The following is a 21,109-nucleotide window of genomic DNA, read 5'->3' on the forward strand; positions in this document are numbered from 1 at the left end:
TGTGTATAATGAAATATTACTGAGTCAAGAAAAAAAAATGAAACCTTAACATTTTCAACTATATGGATGGACCTAAACGGTATTATGCTAAGTGAAATAAGTCATACAGAGAAAGACAAATACCATATGATTTCACTTACATTTGGAATTTAAAGAACAAAATAAACGAACAAAATGAAAACACACTCATAGACAGAGAACAAATATGATTGCCACATGGGAAGGGGGTTGGAGGCTGGTTAAGAAAAGTAAAGGGATTAAGACATACAAATTGGTAGTTAGAAAATAGTCACAGAGAGGAAGTATGGCATAAGGAATACAGTCAATAATACTGTAATAACTATGTATAGTGCCAGGTAGGTACTATACTAATTGAGGGGATCACTTCATAAGTTATATAAATGTCTAACCACTATGTTGTATCTGAAACAAATATAAAATAATATTGAATGTCAACTCCAGTTGAAAAATAAGAATGACTGTATGGTATTGGCAAAGGGATAGACACATAGATCAATGGAACAGAACAGAAAGTCCAGTAATTAACTCATGCAAATATAGTCAACTGATTTTTGACAAAGGTACGAAGAAAATTTAATGGAGAAATGATATCCTTTTCAACAAATGGTGCTGGAATAAATGGATGTCCATATGCAAAAAACAACAAAAATCTTCACAAGTACCACGTACCTTATACAAAAATGAACTCAAAATGGATTACTGACCTAAATGTAAAATATAACATTTATAACTTTTAGAAAAAAACACAGAAGAAAAATCTGTTACCTTACTATGACAATCAAAGAGTTTTAGATTCAATAGCAAAAGTACAATCTATGAAAGAAAAAAGAAATCAATAAATTAAATTTTATCAAAATTGAAAAGTAATGTTCTGCTAAACACAATGCTAAAAGAATTTAAAAAAATACATAAACTCTAAGAAAATATTTGAAAATCAACTATTTGATAAAGGACTTAATCCAGAAATATAAAGAAATCTAAAAATTAACAAGAAAACAAACAATCCAATTTGAAAACCTGGTCAAATATATGAACCGACACTTTACCCAAGAAGATATAAAGATGGCAAGTAAACATAAAAAGATGCTCAATATCATTTGTCACCAGAGATTGGCTAACGTCCAAAATAAGAAACAAAACAAAACAAAAATAACAATTTCAAGTGCTGGTAAAGATGGAGAGCAACAAGAACTCTGATTCACTGCTGGTATGAATGCAAAATGGTACAGCCACTATGGAAGAAAGTCTGGCAGTTCCTCCCAAAGTTAACACAGATTTAACGTAAGTCCTACCAATTAAGCTACTAGGTTTAACCAACTGACTTGAAACATATGCCCACACAAAAACCTGTATGAGAATGCTTATAGAAACTTTATTCAAAATTGCCAAAAAATTTTAAAAAAATCACGAGATCAGAGGATTCTAGGATAGGATGCAGACTGTGAAAGAAAGCCTGACACATTAGAAATATATGGCATAACCTCACTTCAGGAGGTACGTAAAACAAATGAGCCAATCTAAGTAACTTTGCAAAGTGGTATTTTGACTGGAAACTACAAGACTTGACTAAAGGAACTATATATAAACGGTGTACTCTGGTTGGTAAAGTTGTTTCTCATGGAGGTATGTGTTAATGCTTCTAAAAGCATTATAATGTATACCGAAGTAGAAAAATAAGTCAATGGATGGTGTGGGGTGGGAGCTAAGTTTCTTACTGTTGTAGAGGGAAATTACATACGGGAAACAAGGGGAAAGCTAGAATGAATTATATGGTACTGGATTAGAATCAAAGACATTATGAATTCAGGTTTAGCTTAAGAAAGATACAAATGGATAGATACATAAATAATTACAGAAACGTGTATATACATTAGTTAGTATACATACATTTATTTCCTAGCTCTTTCTCCTCATTAGGCCTAGGAGTAGTCATACCCAGCAACAATGAGCACACCTGGCCTCCTGATCTTGGTTTCTAATACCATTTTCCAATAAAAGGGACCAGGGCACCTTTGAGAAATGGCTGATTCTAGGGGTGGGGGACATCTCAATACATCCCTATAGAACATGACCCCGGAGCATCTCGTAGTACCAAAAAGTAAAGTGTTCAAAAATCAAAAGGATGAGGACACGTCAAATGGATAAAAGAAGCAACTGAAAGAGTTTCCAAAGGCCAAAGATGGAATACTCCAAGCAACAAAGTGGGGTTAATATGTTATAACCCAACGTATTAAATGAATATTGAGTCATATTGATATAAATAACTAAATAAACAAATGAATGAAGGAGAAGAGACAGATCTCTTGTACTGAAGAATTACAAATAATTTATGTAGATATTCTTCTCTGAGGGAAGTAAAGCTTAATTAACCTCCCAGGCTACCTCTTCTCTTCCTTCCTTGAATCTGCGCTGCACTTAAGTGATTTGCTTCAAAGAGTAGAATATGAAAGGGCAATATGTGTAAGTAATTTTACTGTGGAGAAAGAAACATGGCAAACACTACTTTGACCAGGTGATCAAGATTAGCATCGTTGGTGTAAGTCACACTGACAACATATAACCTTGAAATAATGTGATGATGAGAATGGCACTTCACTCCTGTACTCTTTGTCCCAAAAAACCAATACATCAGTCTAACCATAAGAAAAACATCAGAAAACTCCAAATTGTGAGACATTCTATAAAATACCTGACCCACTACTCCAGAAAACTGTCAAGGTCATCAAAAATAAGAGAAGTCTGAGAAAATGTTCACAGACTAGAGTAAGCAAAGGAGACATAGCAACTAAGTATATATGGAACCCTGGATAGAATCTTGAAACATAGAAAGGACATTACGAAAAAAATCAGTGAAATCTGAATAAAGGGTGAAGTTTAGTTACTAGTTACGTTATAATGCTGCTCTCTCTCATATGATATATATACGAAGGTAATGTTAAGACATTAACAATAAGGAAAACTGGGTGAAGAGGTCATATGGGAACTCTGTACTATCTTCAAAACTTTTCTGTAAATCTAAAAGTATTCTAAAAAAAGTTTACTGGGGAAAAAAATAAGTCCAAGTAAAGATGGTGGAGTGAAATCTGAACGCAGAAATCTATTTATTCCATCTTATAACCACATGAACAAAAGATAAAAATTAATCAAACAGTAAAGGAAATAGGACATTGCACAGTAATTTTTTAAAAGTAGAAACAGGGCAACAGGTGGAGAAATGATGATTTTGGTCAGGTTCACCTAACTTTCCCTTTTACACATGAAAACACATATAGAGAAAAGACAACTCACCAAATCCTGAGAATTTTTCGCTAATACCACACCACTTGGAAATAACTTGAGAGACCAATGAAGTGAACAGACAGGCCAAAGAAAAGTAAAACCTTCCTGAGTAGAAGCCTGCATTACTGAAGAATCTTTAGAGAGGAAGTAAGATTCATCAGGGTTGGTCATTTTCTACTGTATTGGTAGAACAAATAAAAGGCCAAAAGTAATACTCCAAGGAATTAGGGTATACACAAGACTAGGTAAAGTGAACCCTGGGTGCATGCAGGACACTAAAAGGGGCATACAGCCCCAGGGAATTCTTCCCAACCTCTATACCCACCCTGCTGCCCTAGGCTATGTAGGTGGTTAGAAAGCAATACCTACCCAAGCTACTGCTGCTCAGAGGAGAAGGCAAACAGGTTTCAAATAATAAAAAATGTTTATCAAGGAAAATTCACTGTACCATATCAGAACACAGAAAAGTTCTTGACAATTTAAGCATGAGCAAGATAAAGAAAAAAGACATGTCAACTATGAATACACCATAAACATGACAGAATACTATGCAAAAAAGATAAAGATCATAATATAAAAAATAACAAAACCAAGGAGAAGAAGAAAATTTTCCTACTAGTCATTGGCATTTTAGGAGAACAAAAGAACACGAATTCAATAAAATATAGTTCAAAAGATGATGCCAAAACAAGAGTGAATAAAAAGAGAAATTGAAAACCAAAGAGATTGAGAATCATAAACAAACACTTTAATAAATGAACTAGAAAGAACAGGGAATGGAATAGTACAAGTTGGATTTACTAACTTTTACAAATATTTTAAAAATTGACTTTACAAAAAAAAAGAAAAAGAGTTTAAAACTGATTATTTCATAGCTAAGAGTCAAATGATACTGTTTAACTGAAATACTGTATGTTTCCAAAAACTGAAAATAATTGATGATTCTAACAACTTAATGTTTTTTAGTCTTTTTTCTTAAATTTAGATGGATCTTTAGAGAATACATTTTATTGAGAGAAAACACTGCATGAAGTTCAAAAATTTCTTTAGTTTTACTTCAGTTGATTATTACTCTTAAATTCAAGTGATACTTATTACATCATTTGCTATAAGCCAGGTACTTTTCAATATATATTAGATTATTTAATCCTCATAACAACCTATGTAAAGTAGATGCTACTTAACCATTTTGTAGACAAAAACAAACAAACAAACAAACAAAAACAAAAAAACACAGTCCTAGAGACTCTGAGTAACTTGTCCATGGCTATACAGATAGGAAGTGATAGAGCCAAGATTCAAAGATAGATGGCCTGAGTCTGGAATCTGTGCTCTTAACCTCTACACTATTACGCTTCTCAAATGAAACAGAATATAGAGAATGATTTGATTTCTACCAAATTAATTCTATGTATATATCCATTAAATCATCAACCATCTATCCTTCCAGATAATAGTATTTAAGTTTCTAAGCAAAGAGAAGTGTTTGGAATGATGTTTCCCTATTGATAAAGACAGTTATTTGGGAGTAGACAGTGTAAAATATAGGTAAAATTTTTGTTCTTTTATTTGTTTTTCAATGAGTTTAATGCTTTATAATAAGTATCAGTCTTCTGCACACCCCCCACCCGCAATGAAGCCATTAAACAAAAACCAAATCACATTACCTAATCATAACTTGAATACTGTCATGATAATAATATAATGACTTGTCTCCCTAATGAACCATGTTTCAATTAGTACTTTACTGTGATCCTGCACTTAGCCTAGTACAATGTTGGGCAGAGCAAACACTCAATAAGTATACTGATGGATCATCATAAAATATTACACTACTACAGTCTATCAATCTTACAAGTAACATATTTCTAGATGATCTAGGGCCTTTCTACCTGAAGGGTACTCCTTTGACTAACATCATTTACATCATCTGGGAGCTTGAAAAAAAGGTAAAATCTCTGGCTCCACTCCAGACCTATTGAACAAGAATGTGTTTTTTTATCAAGATTCTCCAAGTGATTGGAGCCCACATTAATATGAAGTTCTTATTTCTAGGGCATTGGTTCTCTAATTGTGATCAATCATTTACCAATATCAGAATCACCCGGCTGCTTGTTAAAAATATATTCTCAGACGCCACTGTATTTCAAGTGTCACTAAAGTTTAAGAGCCACAGCTAAAACAAGTCAAATGTAATGAAGAATAGAAATGAGCATATTAAACACAGAGCAGTGAAATAACCAACACAGCTGAAATAAATTAAGAAAGTGATAATAAAAAGGAGAGAAGTCACAATGGAAGGCAAACTAAGGACATCAACAACAGAACTCTCTCTGTGTACGTGTGTGTGTGTGTGTGTGTGTGTGTCTGCCTTTCATTTTTGACATGCAAACCACTACAACATGCCAGAAGTTTTAGAAAGACTATGGGGACGTAGAATGTACCAATGTAACATACAAGAATCAGTAACATTTCCGAATATGTAACCACTACATAACACTTGCACTTTATAAATGTTCCTAATGTTGTATATAGTTTTACATGTGTACATACACTTTTAGAGACATTTCCATGTGCTTGACTTGTGCGATGGCTTCGTCTCTCTCCTCATTGGCTAACTGCAGTCGAGACATAACAGCTTCATCACGTTCCCTCTGTGCAGAATACACTTCTTCAACCAGAGCTACCAAAATATATAATCCATAATTAATTAGAGAAAATAAAAGAGAAATGTATACTTTTAGCAAAAAATAGACCCCCCAAAATAATTCTGTTATTTAATTCAACTGAATTGTTATCAATTAATCACTTGAGAAAAGATTATTTTTAAAAGCTGCTGCAAAGTTGAGATACCATTTTATACGCATAAAAGCAAAAATTAAAAGGTCAAGTAATAACAAATATTGGAGCTTGTGAAATAAAGTAAACTCATATATACTGCAGATAGGTGTATATTTTTCTACAACCATAAAGGAACAATTTAGCAGTGTTTACAACAGTTGAAAATGTGTCTAGGCTATAACCTGGCAAATCTCCCCTTTGGTGTGTAGCCCAAAGAAATTCTTGCACATGCGCCCAAGGAAACGTATAAAAATGCTTATTGTGGCACTATATAATAGCAAGAACTTAGAAATAACTCAAATGTCTGAGAACAGCAGAAAGAATAAATAACTCACTTAACATTCAAAATGGAATATTATCCAGCATTTAAGATGAATTAACTATGGACAAATGGAAAAATCTCAATAATGAAATTTTGGCAAAAACAGCAAGTTGCAAAGACAGCTACCTATTATTTACTGATAGACACTTAGTGAAAATATTAAAACAAGCATGGAAATGATAAATACCAAAGTCAGGGTAGTAGTTGCCTCAGTAGGATGGTGGAAGGAGAGGAAAGGAAATGAGATCAGGGAAGATTAAACAGTGACAAAGTTGTGCTGCTTTAGCATTGCACATCTCTAGAGGCACCATTTATATAGATTATAATACTAATGGCATCATCTAGATTTGTGCAGTGCTATAAAAACAACTTTGATGTAATCTGAAATTATTTTTCAAGCATAATTTCTACTTGAAATCTTACATAACTTAAAATATCACTATGTTAGACAAAAAGGGCCTCAAAAACCTGGACTACCAGTTCAAATTTTATTTGTACTGTCAAACACAAAATAAACTTAGAAAAGGTGTTGAAACGTTCTTTTAGTGCATAAAACATTGGGTTTCTGCTAGGATTTATCATAGATCAATACAGTTAATCAAGACAATTATTTTGTATTAAATTATAAGTAGAAGAAACAAACCCTGAGATTAAATCAACCACAGTTGTCCCTCAGTATGCACAAGGGATTGTTTCCAGGACCCCCATGGACACCAAAATCCACAGATGCTCAAGTCCTGTATATAAAATGGCATAGTATTTGTATATGACCTATATTTGCATATAGGCTACAGCAGGGTACGCTTACACAATATTTCATTTGCATGGATTCAGCATAGTGCTTATCGCATGGCAAATTCAAGTCCTGCTTTTTAGAACTTTCTGGGAATTTTTTTGTATGACTATTTTTGATCTGTGGTTGGTTGAATCTGCGAATACCAAACCTGTGGATACAGAGGGCGAACTGTATTATCTTTTGCATAATAGAGTAGGAAATGGAACATGCAATGCCAGAGCAAAAGCCAAAATCACTTCTAACAAGCTGAACCTAAGGGAAGAAAAATATCCATCGACAGAAATATCCATCCATCCATCCACCCATTCATCCATCCATGCATCCATCCATCCAATATTTATTAAGCTCCTGTGGCAGTTATCCATCCAGTTTTAAAGAATATGAATATAGTGGTCTGAAAAGTCCTCATCCTGAAGTAAACATTCTATTACAGAGAGACAGACAGTAGAAAGAAAAACAGGCCAAACATTAAGTAGGCAGATAGGTAGATATAGGTAACAGATCGTAGTAAAGGTTTTGAAGGAAAATTAGGCTGAGTAAGAGAAAACAGTGTTTTTGGCAGATGGAGAATAGATTAAGCAGTTTGTCAGTTTCTTAAAAAAATTAAACATACACCTACTATAAGATTCAGCTATTTCACTCATGGATATTTATCCAAGAGAAATTAAAGTGTTATGTTCATACAAAAACTTAAACACAAATACTCATAGCATCTTTATTTATTATAACCCCAAACGAGAAACAACCCGAATTTCTATCACCAGATAAATGGATAAAAAAAACTCTGACAAAATGTGCTGATCAACTGGATATCCATTTGCATAAAATCAAATACTTTTAATTGATAATTTAGATAAGGTTAAGAAATTCTTGTTATGAAACTGGCTTTTGAAAGAACGAGTACATTTCAGCACAATTTTTATAATTTTTTTAAGGTAGTATCATTTACTACTATGTGGCTTTCTGTGGCTATACTAGTCTGTTATTATGTATCAACTCATCAGGCTGTTTTGAAAGAAACTTCTGCCCATAATGTAGAAGGCAATAGTGAGTTTTATTTTTCCCTTGATTGTACACAATCTCCTTCCGGGCAAGATACTCCTAACAGCTTAGAAAAAGTAACATGTATTAGGAAGAATATGGACTTTGATTAGATCCAAGACCTTATCATATAAACTTACACAATTCATTTTTATATAGAGTATATTTCTTAAATTATTTTAGTAGCATTTCGAGTGTATAAAATGGATATAATACCACCATTTATGTTGTGAGGGAAAGGTAAATAAGATAATATAAGGAAGCTCTTGGCCAGATAAACAAAGTGGATTCTCAATAAACATTAGTTCCATGCTACCACTACCATCACCACTCTCAATCCACACACTTACGATGTGGTTTCACTTCCAGACATATTAAAAATGTGATTTTGATTAATTTGGACCACTTATGTATGTAAAAAAAAAAAAGTCCTTACTTTTTAGCCTTTTTTGTAGTATTGCAAAAATTATAAAGAGGGACTGGAAGAAAATTATTCAGATCTCATTCTATATCGTATACTGCATATTATAATGATATAATAGTTTGTATAAAATATGATATTCTAAGATACTTTTAAATTTTTACATTTAAAACACTTCTAATTTCTAAGTAAGATAGGATGCATAAAATGATGCTAAAAAGTGATCTGAGTATAGATTAATATGTATATTATTTTATCTTGAAATATTCTGGCACGTCAAAAGGTTAAAATACTAATTACTAAAACTTTAACGTCAATAGGCTTCTGTAAAGTGTGATGAAATCTTTATAAAATGACATTTAATGTAAGCTCTGTTCTACTTTAACTACAATAACATTTGATGAAAGAGGTAAGGCTAGCAATATTAAAAGCTTTAATAATAAGTCTAGTTATTTTTATGCTTAAAGGTAAACACTTTACACTGAGGGCTTATTTGGTTCAATGTGATCAAGAAAAAAAATTATTTGTTCCTCTATAATGCTATATCAACTCCAAAGATGTAAATAATGTGTTCATTTAAAGATTATCTTCTAAGTATACTAAAGTTAAAATTTAAAATACCATAAGACACAAATGCACACATAAAATCTGATTATATATTTTATAAATGCTATGAAATTTTTTCAACATTAAGATATTACTGAGTGATAATATTTAAGTTTTTAGGTTTTATGTATGTAAAATTTGTTAATTATGAAAAACATAATTCTAGAATTCAGAACTTTTAAAGGATCAATATGCAACTCTCGAACATTTTTAGTAAAGAAAACTTAATTGTAAACACTGAGCTTTTCCAAGGTAGATGACTATTACAAAGTTCACTAGAAAATCAATATAGCATTTTAGTTGGAATTTGCTCATTAAACACCCACAGCTCTAATGCAAATTATGATGGAATGAATAAAGCAAATACGCATGCTTCTTTCTTTTTATTAAATGTAAAATCTACTGTTAATTGCATCTCATATGTCATACAAACTTTTCTTCTTAACTATTAAATAGAAGCTTTAACAAAAGTCATTAGAGATTCTCTTTCTTTGACTTGAATAAATTTCAATATTTGTTCAGTAAAGGTTCACAGCAGTTAAATTACATTAACAAATATTATTAGCTACTATGTAAGCCAACCAAGTAAAATACTTATATTGTAGGTAAAACAAATCATTGGGTGTTTACAATAATATTTGGATATCTCCATTTTTAAACATGGTTATCAAATATCCTATAATTCTTAGTCAAATTCAAAAAAGATTCAGAGAGGATCACCCCTCTTACCACCACCAAATACTCAGATTTGTTTAGTAAGCTAATTGTTTTCTAATATGAGCAAGAGTAAATATAAAGAAGCTGAACTGTACTAAGTATGAGTTTATTGAGTCAAGATAGAGTACATATTTTCTTAGTAGAATTCAAGTCTATTGACAAACCCATATTCTACACTTCTCAAACTACTTTTAAAATACAGTAGAAGTGAGACAGTATATTGGAAAACATTCTAGTTTAAACACTGGATCATGATTCTCTAAATAACATAATTTGGAGGATAGACATTTCCCAGGAAAAAGAATCCATTTAATATCCTCAAGGTAGCTATGCAAATAGAAAAGGCTGAATGAACATAAAGAGAGGGAAGAAGAAATCATTAGGATTTGAATTTGACACACGTAAAATAATCACTGATTACAATTCATGTTCCAAAATTCTAAACAACAAATAAACACAGATAATACCTTTGTAAAAGCAGGTCTTTGCTACATATGAAAGAATGTCACATTGTTTGACTATCTACTATTAGTGCTTTAAGAGATTAAATGAATTCCTTGCAAATGTAAGTGTTTTATGAAATCACCACATATATATTCCAGAACCACCAACATTACACTAGGTCTTTTAATTTCCTTAAAAATTGTAACTTCTCTCTCTGAATAAATTGATTATTGAGAATTTAAACGGAGATGGTAAATGTACCATACCAACAGAAAATTAACACATCAACTCCAAGTAGTCTGATACTTCCATTTTTTTTTTGCATTTACAATGCTGAATTCAACTTACTACTTCAGAGCTTCTTTTACAGAAGAGACTATTATGTTTTTCTAAAATTAGATCTGAATTAGTTAGTTTGTAAATAACTTTTTCTGATTAAAAAGTAATACAGGCTCATTGTAAGAACATGGACACAAATATTTTACATAGTTTTGTAACTTTCTGCATTATCTAAAATAAACAGAATATGTTCTCATATTCTTCAGTAGTCTTCAAAAATATAAAATAGTGCATGGAATTTTATCATTTGGACATGCCATATTTGACTGAACTAAGATGCTTCTAATATTAGATTTTACACTGTTCCCAATTATTCACTATATAAATAACACAGTGATGAACATCTTTGTATGCAAATCTTTATACTTAGCAAATTACTTAGGAAAATTCCTAGAAGTATGACTACTACATTAAAAGTCAGCATTTTAAGCTCTTAATATATGCTTTAAATTTTTTCTCTGTAAAGTTGCTATAAATTTATAAGTCCTCACTTAACATCATTGATAGGCTCTGCAACTTTAAGCAGCACATAAAGACACCAATTTTATCACAGGCTTACTGAGATATACAAGAGTTAAGTCCCTATGGCATCTCATCAATGTTATAACAAAACATTATTTGAAGACCTGCTGTATTTACCAGTAGCATAGAAACTGCTAAAGATTAATTAGAATACAAAATAAATTTAAGTAGCAAAACTAATAAAACAAGAACTTTTTTTTACGAAACCCTCAATTATTACCTCCAAGAATTTATACAGATAATTAAGACTATATAAGAACACTTTCTGAAAATATGCTATTTACATTCAAACATTTTATATATCTGATATTAGAGCTACAATTTTTAATGCGAAAGAAATAAGCTTAACACTGAAGTTTAAAATTAGTATCAATTATTTTATGTACTTTTGAAATATAATTTTAAGAGATATTTATTTTTTGTACAGCATATCTACTTCGAATTTTAGGATACCAATATGAAAATTCTCAAAAGTAAATGTTATTCCCTACTCTTCTGACACATAGAATGAACTCTTTTTACAAGAAAACAAAGTAAACATTTTCTATTACATGGCAATTTTTATTTTTCCATGCTAATTAGTTGGGTGCCTTAATATATTTACTATAATGGTAGATTATTTATACTTTTAACATTTACATATAACCTGAAAAGAAAAATTTAAGTTATAAGTTTCAAGGATTCTATGTTTTGATGCTTTGGGCAATCACAAACTCCTCTTCTCCCTACCAAAAAGAAATTAACGTTCTCTGTAAGAAGAAGGGCTTGACAACATTTTTTTATTTATAAAATATCAGTCTAAATCTGAGTACACAGAAAAGAACCTATGTTTAAATGGAAAAAGCACATTAAATGCTTACAGAATCAGTAGAGTAAGCTAAGCAAATTATGTAACCGTTGAATTATATGTAAAATGTAACAAAGATAGATAGATAGATAGATAGATAGATAGATAGATAGATAGATAGATAGATAGATAGATTCATAAATATAAGACTTAGGAACTAAGGACCTGTTTTGGCTAAAACCCAATATTGGCCTTATTTCAGTTTAATTGGAAGGGGATCTCAAATTCATCTTCTCCAGGAGATATCAGGAACCTGGATTTCTCTTTGAACCAAAGGTTAATAAGAAATGTGTCTGCAAAAGTCAAACAGCATTAAATACTAAAAACTGATTATTATTCTACAGGAGTTGTTCTGTCATTCATAATCTCTCCATGCTCCAACCTTCCACAGCTAATCTTTAATGGATGACACGCAAGAAAGAAAAATAACATATAAAGCAGATACCCTAGAGTGAACATTTAAGAAAAAGAAAAATAAACCTTTTAAAAAAACATATTTTAAATAACACAAAAATAACTTATAAAAACTAGTTAAATACTTTTGTGTAAAATTTAAACATCATCTGTACACTGTAAATGTAATAGAGGAATAAAAATTAAAAGACAGTAAACACTAGACAATGCCCACTGAGACTTTTCAGGAAAAATGAAAGATTTAATTGAACAAGTAATTTTTAAAAGTTAAAACCACATTACTGACTTAAGAGTAAATTAATGGATGCAAATCAAGCCACACAATACTCTCAGTATCAAATTCAATTTAAGTAAAACAAACTTTGAAGTGTTTGTGGTTTAATCATTTTATTTAGATGAGAAGAGATACTTTGCCTAAAGAACAAAGTAAATGTTTCTGTTGTGCTTCTCTAAAATATCCCCTAGTAGTTGAAGGTCATATATGCTAATAATTTTCAAATAATATTATTCATATATGTAATTTAATGAGTTAAAACACAGTAAAAAGTCCTAAACAGCTACTATTAGATACTTTTTCCCAATGTTAATATGTAGGGAATGAGCTGGTGATTTCAGCTTTTGTTAAGAAGACCTACTAATTACATATTTTTCTTTCACTTTCCTTTTTGTAAAGAATAAAAAAAATAATTTTCATATTTTCAAACTTCTTAAATAAGATTAAGTCTGAAAACCAAGGAAAACTAAAAACTGTGGAGATGAAATAATAAAAATACTTTAAAGCTACTTTTTAAAAAGAAATACAAATCAATTCTTTCTGAAACAAAATCATATATAAACTATGGGGTGGTTATTTATATTAGGTACACTTTGAATATGCCCCTTTTAGATTTAGAAGTCTTGAGAAAATAAGGTGGTGACATCATCATCTTATCATCATAATTACCATTTATTGAGTGCCTTCTATGAGTTAAGTACTCATAAACATTATTTCACTTAAACGTCACAGCAACGTATAAAGTAAGTTTTAAATAAAGCTTAGTGAGGCTGTCATTTACACAAGATAAGTGGTAAAAAGATTAGAACAAAGGTATGAATCCAAAGTCTGAGCATTTAACCACTACCTACTACTAATGGTGTATGTGTCAGAAGTGATTGCAGACAAAATATGTTTGAAATACCAGATCCATCTATTTGCTGATGTATTTTCAGTGCCTAATACCGTGCCTAGTACATAATGGGCTCTCAATAAATACTTCTTGTTTGCATTTTAAAGACGTTAGCATAGTTCCTATAAAGTGCTTGGTAAAAACAATATCACTGGTGATGGTGATGTCAAAAAAGAAGGGGGAAGTAAAAGGGCCAACTATATGAAATTTTATCACAATACAAGATATACAACTCAGTTTTAAACTCTCATGAGATCAGCAGTATTCACATCATGTAAAAACCATCAGGGAGGCAAAGGAAATAGGCTTCATGCTATTATAGCAGTCTACATGAAGGTTTATCATAGGTATTCATTAAAGTCCAAATCCTTTGTATCTTATTTCTTTTATTTCAGATTCACATTTAAGTAAAATGTACTAGTGATAACAAATACATATACTTCAACAGTAATTTTCTTCATCATCTAATCCTTTGTTTCTAATTTTTTTTCACTTTTGTTTATTTCCTTTAAAAAAACTATTAACAGCGAACACTTAATTTTAATTAAAAGCTGAACAGAACAAAAATCTTTTCAAGACTTCTGACGTTATCAAAGGTTTAAGAATTTCATAAAGATAATAATCAAATATTAATATTAGCTACAACCTACTGAGTACCAGCTATATACTAGGTGCTTTTAAATATTACCTCTAATCCTTAAAATAATCTGGTAAATTAGTTAATATTCACATCTTACATGGAAGAAAGTGAATCTGGAGAGGCTAATAAGTAATTTGTCCAAAGTCACACAATTCATATTAAGTAAAAGCTGTGATTTGAATATGGGTCAAGGCTTTTGATCCTTCCATTTCTTCATTCTGCCTCACAAAGAACTGGGCACCTTTTGTTTTATGCGGTTTTAACTATACTCAATTCTTACTCTTGTAAATTATACAATCAACTGGGAAGATAAGATGAATTAATTTATACATAAATAATACACATAAAGACACAAAAATAAATAAGGGGCAAATCAGAAACACAAGAAAAATGGCAAGTTCTGATCATAGCCATCATAAACTTTTGGTTTATGTGGTCTTTATGTGTCATACTTATCACAGGAATTATTTTAAGATTAGAAAGCAAGTAACTTTTAAAAAATTACATCTTTTAAAGATACATTTACATTTTCTAATACTATAAATCTAATCCACGCTCATCACAGAAAACCTAAAAAGGCAAAAAACTGTTGACTGAAACATTAATACATCCATTAATACTACCAAAATTTGCCTCTCATTTTATGTAATACACATGTATTTATATTTCAAAGAAATTATATCATAGTTTTCCCCACTTCTTTCACTTAATATTACAATGATTTTCTCATATCATCAATTATTCTTCAGAAATGATTTTAATTGTTGCATGATATCTCAACAGCATAAATGTGCCTTAATTTATTTAACCATTCCCTTATTATTTGATTTTAATTCGCTTGCTGTCATAACTAATACTGATGAATATACATCTTTACATTTTATATATTAGAAAGAAACAGCTTCCATTTCCTTGAATACTTCATATTTTAATTAACATTTTATTTGAAAAATCTATAGACATATATTTTTGCATACTATTTGCAATTTTCAGTGTGTAGTTCAGGATGTGTTTGCATGTATTTTTTTTAAATGTGAAATACCTTGACTTTAAACATTTATGTTCTGCTTAAGCACAATAAGTATTTAAATATATGCACATATTTGTCATCTACTTTACCAAATACACTTTTTATTTCCAAAATAAAAATGAGCAGTGAAACAAACATCCATGCTTATGTGGATTATCTGTTCTTTCATATGACACTAAATAAAAAACTTATCACATATAATGTAGGTCATATAGTGTTCCCCATTCTATTAAGGCTCTGACATAGTTGTTTTTTTATGGTATTTTCCTTTTTGACTGCATTTACTACTGATCCAGTAGATGATAAGTTGTTTAAGACTGTACGTGTAATGAGAAAGCATGAAAAAGTTCATGAGTCTACCAAGAGTCAGTGAACAAATTTCTTGTAGTTTCAAATCAATGGAGTTCTTATTTCATTTTTTAAAAATTTTCACATATTATATAATTTTCTCTAATGTCACAAGGAAAATATCTTTAATCTTTTTTCAATAAAATAGAACTAAAATATTAAAAAATAAATAAAAATAAATTCTAAGAATTTATACTTTCAAAAAAATATAAGGGATTTTCATTTTGTGTCATTTTTCTAACAAAGTAGTTGGACACATCTTTTTTAACTAGATTGCTTTGTCCAGAGAAACTATATACACTATGAACTTAATCAATTTAGGGGCTGTAAGAACATACTAAACATGTTTCAAACATTTAACATTTACTAAAATAATATTTTATTATTAAAAAGAAATATTTGATTAACAAAATAACAAAAACAAAGTCTTTCCATTTTATGCATGCATGATTCATAGTTTAGCCAAAGGGAACCCTTAAATATATACCAATAAATATTAAAGTATATGATTAGCTCTAGTACACAAAAATTTAAAAGTAATATTGCTTAATGAGTTTTCCCCTCCGGGAGATAAATGAGCTATGAAGACATATTAATTCATGATTTTCAGTAAGTCATAATGGCATAAATCTCATTAAATTAATTGTTAAATTATACATGCAATTAAATTATGATGTAAACATCTTAAAACAAATGTACTTCCTATAATATCTTACTAGCAATTTGTATCTATATTCAATTATAAAAAGCCAAGAAACTTTCAAATTGTTCTAAACTTATATCTGAATTATTCATTTTTAACATACTGTTAATTTTTTAAAAAATATATTACTATTTCCCCACAAAAAAAATCCAAAGAATTCATGGTACTTTAACATTAACAGAAAAGTAACCACCAGGTATTTTGCTGGAGTATTTATTTATGGTCATTTTGGTTGCATTCTCATAGTGATGTTTAGTTCTATAACACACAGTAGTCAGGCTATATCCTGTTAATGTCTCTGACTGATATTACCAGAATTCTTTCATAAATGCACCGAAGGCTAAGTGGCTCATAATGTATGATTATAATTTCAAACTAATCACAAAATACGATTATTTCTTAAAATCATTCTAATGATATAAAATTGTTAAAATAAGTAATTTCTAAAATACCTTTCAATATTAATTTCTATTACTCTGTGAAATTTCTCTTTCCTTACACTAAAACAGCGTGAGGAAGACTCACAGTGACATATATATGTGTATATTTGTGAGAGATTATAACTATTGAGAGTCATCTGATCATATCTGTAACATGTCACAGATGTACTTAAAAAATTATTTCTCCTTGCAAAGACCTGAGAGTAAAGACAGACTCCAAAACATATTTAAGGCAGTCATTTATAATCTTAAACTTTGTCAACCTTTCACTTTAATCTTCTCAAGGAAACATTATCTCCATCATCATCCAAATCATCAGATACAAACTTATTAATTGCACAAAATAGATTTTTAAATCAAATGTAGGTTTTCATTGGCAATGAATATATGACTAACTTCATACAAAAAAGAAGTATTTCCTCTCCACGAGCTAAAACAATATGTGGTATTTGAACTGCTGGTTGAAAGGTAGAGGCACTGGTAATCATTATTTCCCCTTGTTTGTTCAGGCCCTTCCAACAAAACAAACAACCTTTTTGTGATTGGATTGACATGGTGTTAACAATGCATTTAATGCCCAAATCAGTATGAATACAGGTAAAGCTCTCGCTAATACCAGTACCAGGATGTTAAAGCCACCTATTTTCTAAGCAGCCAAAAAAAAAAAAAAAAAAAAAAAAAAGGGACACGGCCTCCCCTCCTTTGGCAAATAAGCTAGTATGCTAGTATTCACCAGGCCATATAATATAATAACCTTGTGTATCTTTCTTAAGGCCATATGTTAATACTCATCTACCATACCTGCTGTCTTTTCAGCAATCTGAGCTTCTGTTGCTTTCTCTTGGAGTTCCAGCTTAAGCTTTAGTTTTCTCTGTTCTTTATCTTCTTTAGTCAGTTTTTCTTGAAGCTTAAACACATTGGAAAAAACCTAAGATACTTATCTGACAAATTTCTTGCACAAATATAATTAATCCTAAAGTAAAATTTTTTTAAAAAATAATATTACATTTAACTCCCTAAACACACAACTCCAAAAAAACCCCCCACAATATTTAAGGTTTTAAGGTATTTTATAAACCAATAATTTCTTTTAATAACATAGAAATTATAAAAACAATTTATATATACTTAATTTATATGTATGCATAGGCAAATGAAATGAAAGAGGGAACAACATAATTGTTAAAAATAACTACTGCAAAAAGCAATCTGATCCATTCTATTGTCTTAAAGCAAAAGGCTTGGAAGGGACTATCCTAAAAAATTAATGAACAGCACAGTTTCCAGTTTCTCTTAGTAATTCTAACAGTTTGAAACAAAATTAAGATAATAATCTTAATATCTGAAACAAGTTTCCCTTTGGGAATGCCATCCCATTGTATTCCATTTAAATTGGCACTGGCACCTAATTCATAATTGGCATGTAATAAATAACTGATAAATAAAAGAACAGAAAATATCTCTTGCATGCAGAATCTTTCCAAATGGTTTTTGGGTTTTTTTAAATTTCTGCCTTGGCTTTTGTCATTTGTGTTGTTTTCTATCAGACATGATCAACAATCCTAACATCATGCTTCAGTTTGGTTAGGTCAAACAACTAGCATATTAAAATCAGAAAAGTATGGAGAGGTTAAAAAAAAAGAAGGCACAAAAATGAACATTATTTAATGCTCAAAGAAATATAACTAGAAAAAGAATGAGGAAAGATAAAACACGACATAAGTTGAATTAGACAAAATGCAGCAATATAACACAAGGTAAATGACAATACTGCCAAGCCCTGCTACTTTAAAGTTTAATTACATATATTATTGATGTGAAATATAGGGCACGGATGCTAATAAAAAAAGAGAAAAAAGTTAAGAAAGTAATGTAAAACCAGCACATTAAATTTCTCATTCTCCATAACACTGGAATAAAATTTTACCACAGTAAAATGTGAATGAATCTTTTTTCAGGTACATATTCAAGGTACCACAGATTTATGAAAAAGGAAATGATATCACAGGCCAGCAAGGGCAGGAAACCAAAGAAATTGCTTTTTGTGGCCAAATCCCAACTCAATCACACCCTGTTGGCATGATACGGCAACAACATAAAGCTACTGGTAAAGGATTAAAGTACACAATAAAACTAAATTATGATGGACAACGAAGCAAATTTAGGAGGTCAACAGCTAAAAGCACAGTGTATAATTATCGGATTTTCTATATTGTACCTTTTTATTGCTTGCTCTGAGATTGTTCAATTCTGTTAGAAGAAATGCTATCGTCTTCTCTTTATCTAAGTCTGAAGTAACTTGACAAGGAATCATACATTCATAATGCAAATTCTTATTTGTATGTTCCATAACGCTGTAATAAAGAAAACAAACAATATACACACATGATTTCTACTATACAGGATCTATAAATTTCACCCTTCAAATGGGGAGGGGGACAAATTTAATTTTAACAATAATATATAAAGTTACTTAACTTAAAACTTCTTTTGTTATTTACTGTTACAAGAAAATCCTATGAATAAAAAGAATAAATATATAGATTTTATTGAGGTGCTAATCTATCAGCTGAGAGAACTAACTCTGATGAAAGCATTTAGTAACATCTACAGAGACTCACAGATCAGTACACTTTAAGAATTCAGGTTTTAGCGGCTGGGAATATTAAATTTGTACTTTTAGTCAGGACAAAACACATTTCTCACTTTCCTGAAAATGGGAATAATAATCATAATTTTTTCAATTTGGTTGACAGAATATCACTTTCACTATTAAATTCAAAACATTAAAAATGAAAACATTTTCATTAAAAATGAAAATTTTTTTGACATTTTGCATTCTATTTGAGTATCAAAGGACAAGTAGTATAAAGAAAGGGAAAGGAAAAGAGATGGGCTATTTTTTGAAGGCATTATATTAAATAGAAATAAATCTTAGAGTCTCTAAGAAGAAATTAAGCAGTGAGGCCTGCCTGGGACAGAGCCACTCTACTGACCATGTGTATATTCTGCTGCAATTATACTAGATGTCTCATACTCTGACTTTAGCCCAATCTCTATTTATTTTTCCCATGTAGTTATAAAATGTTATCACCTCTTCATTCATCCTTACCTCTACTCCTCTACAGTATACTCAAATCTGTACTTAAGTAAGAATATAACTCATTGCTAAGAGGTAGAGACATGTTAACATACCTACTGAATAATTTTTAAGTAAACAGCAATAGCTATTCCTATGAAAAATTGTTAAAATTTATTCTATGAAATAAGATTTTTTTCTGGACTGAAAATACATTAGTCGCTGAAATTTTTGTAATTTAGTAAGTAGTATTTTCATAATAAATGACTAATTATCAAAGTATCTTAAATCTCATATGGAAAAGGCAAAGGTGTCACAAACTCAAATCCTTTCATGGGATAGATAGGTAAGGTGAATGGGTAAAAGCTGCAGAATGTAGAATAATAAGAAAGTCAAATTGGAATGTATAAGGCCCTTCTAAAAGCAGTCAAACTCATTTAAATGAAAAATAATGCTAACCCAAACCAAAACACATCTTGGGGCTTATTTTGTCTTAGAGCTGCTGGTTTTAGGCTCTGATGAATAATATCCCATTTATATCAATTCAATAGTTATTTCCCAATCCATAATGAAAGGTCACAGAAAATATATTCAACAAGAAGGAATAAAACCTCATGGCCTTTATTCAAACTCATCTTGCGCTTTTTTACTAAGCAATCTAGACACATCGTATCAATATAATGGAAAGAGGAGAAAACTCTGGTAGATTTCACCAAATTTTAATAAGTTAATGACATGTCCAATTTAGCTCATATCATAAATAAGGGAGAATAAAGGGAGGGAGGCAAGGAAGAGAAGAAGGAAGGAAGAGTTCTCCCAATTCTTATTTTTTAAATCTAAGGCTGCGAGCACTCACTTGGATTTTTCAGTAGTGTAGTAAGATGACTCATCACTTGGATAAGAAAAATTCCTTGATCTCTGCCCTGGCAGTTTTGTATCCTCATATGTGGCTTCATTAACTAATTCATTGGATTTCTGATGCACGCTTCCCTTAGAAGTCACAGTAAGTTGCTCATCCGGCTGTGTACTTTTAATTCTCTCTGTAGTCTCCTGCTCAAGATAACTATGGGCTATATCTGTATTTAAAACAATA

General features: G+C 30.6%; 1 protein-coding gene across 13 annotated transcripts in view; it reads right to left on the bottom strand.

Annotated features, from left to right (window-relative positions):
- Window positions 1–21,109, bottom strand: part of MIPOL1 (mirror-image polydactyly 1) — a 258,182-nt gene that overhangs the window by 193,676 nt on the left and 43,397 nt on the right. For 10 of the 13 annotated variants that reach the window (XM_039856509.1, XM_039856511.1, XM_039856508.1 and 7 more), the window contains 4 exons: window positions 20,873–21,092; window positions 19,156–19,291; window positions 17,739–17,844; window positions 5,854–5,983 (listed from right to left, as the gene is read on the bottom strand). In XM_039856509.1, the coding sequence (XP_039712443.1) occupies window positions 5,854–5,983; window positions 17,739–17,844; window positions 19,156–19,291; window positions 20,873–21,092 (592 nt within the window). The remainder of the gene's footprint in view (window positions 1–5,853; window positions 5,984–17,738; window positions 17,845–19,155; window positions 19,292–20,872; window positions 21,093–21,109) is intronic. The other 3 variants (XM_039856520.1, XM_039856515.1, XM_039856518.1) reach the window with 1 other exon arrangement.

The sequence above is a fragment of the Pteropus medius genome, unplaced genomic scaffold (genome assembly GCF_902729225.1).
Source record: "Pteropus medius unplaced genomic scaffold, Ma_sr-lr_union100, whole genome shotgun sequence".
Classification (NCBI taxonomy): domain Eukaryota; kingdom Metazoa; phylum Chordata; class Mammalia; order Chiroptera; family Pteropodidae; genus Pteropus; species Pteropus medius.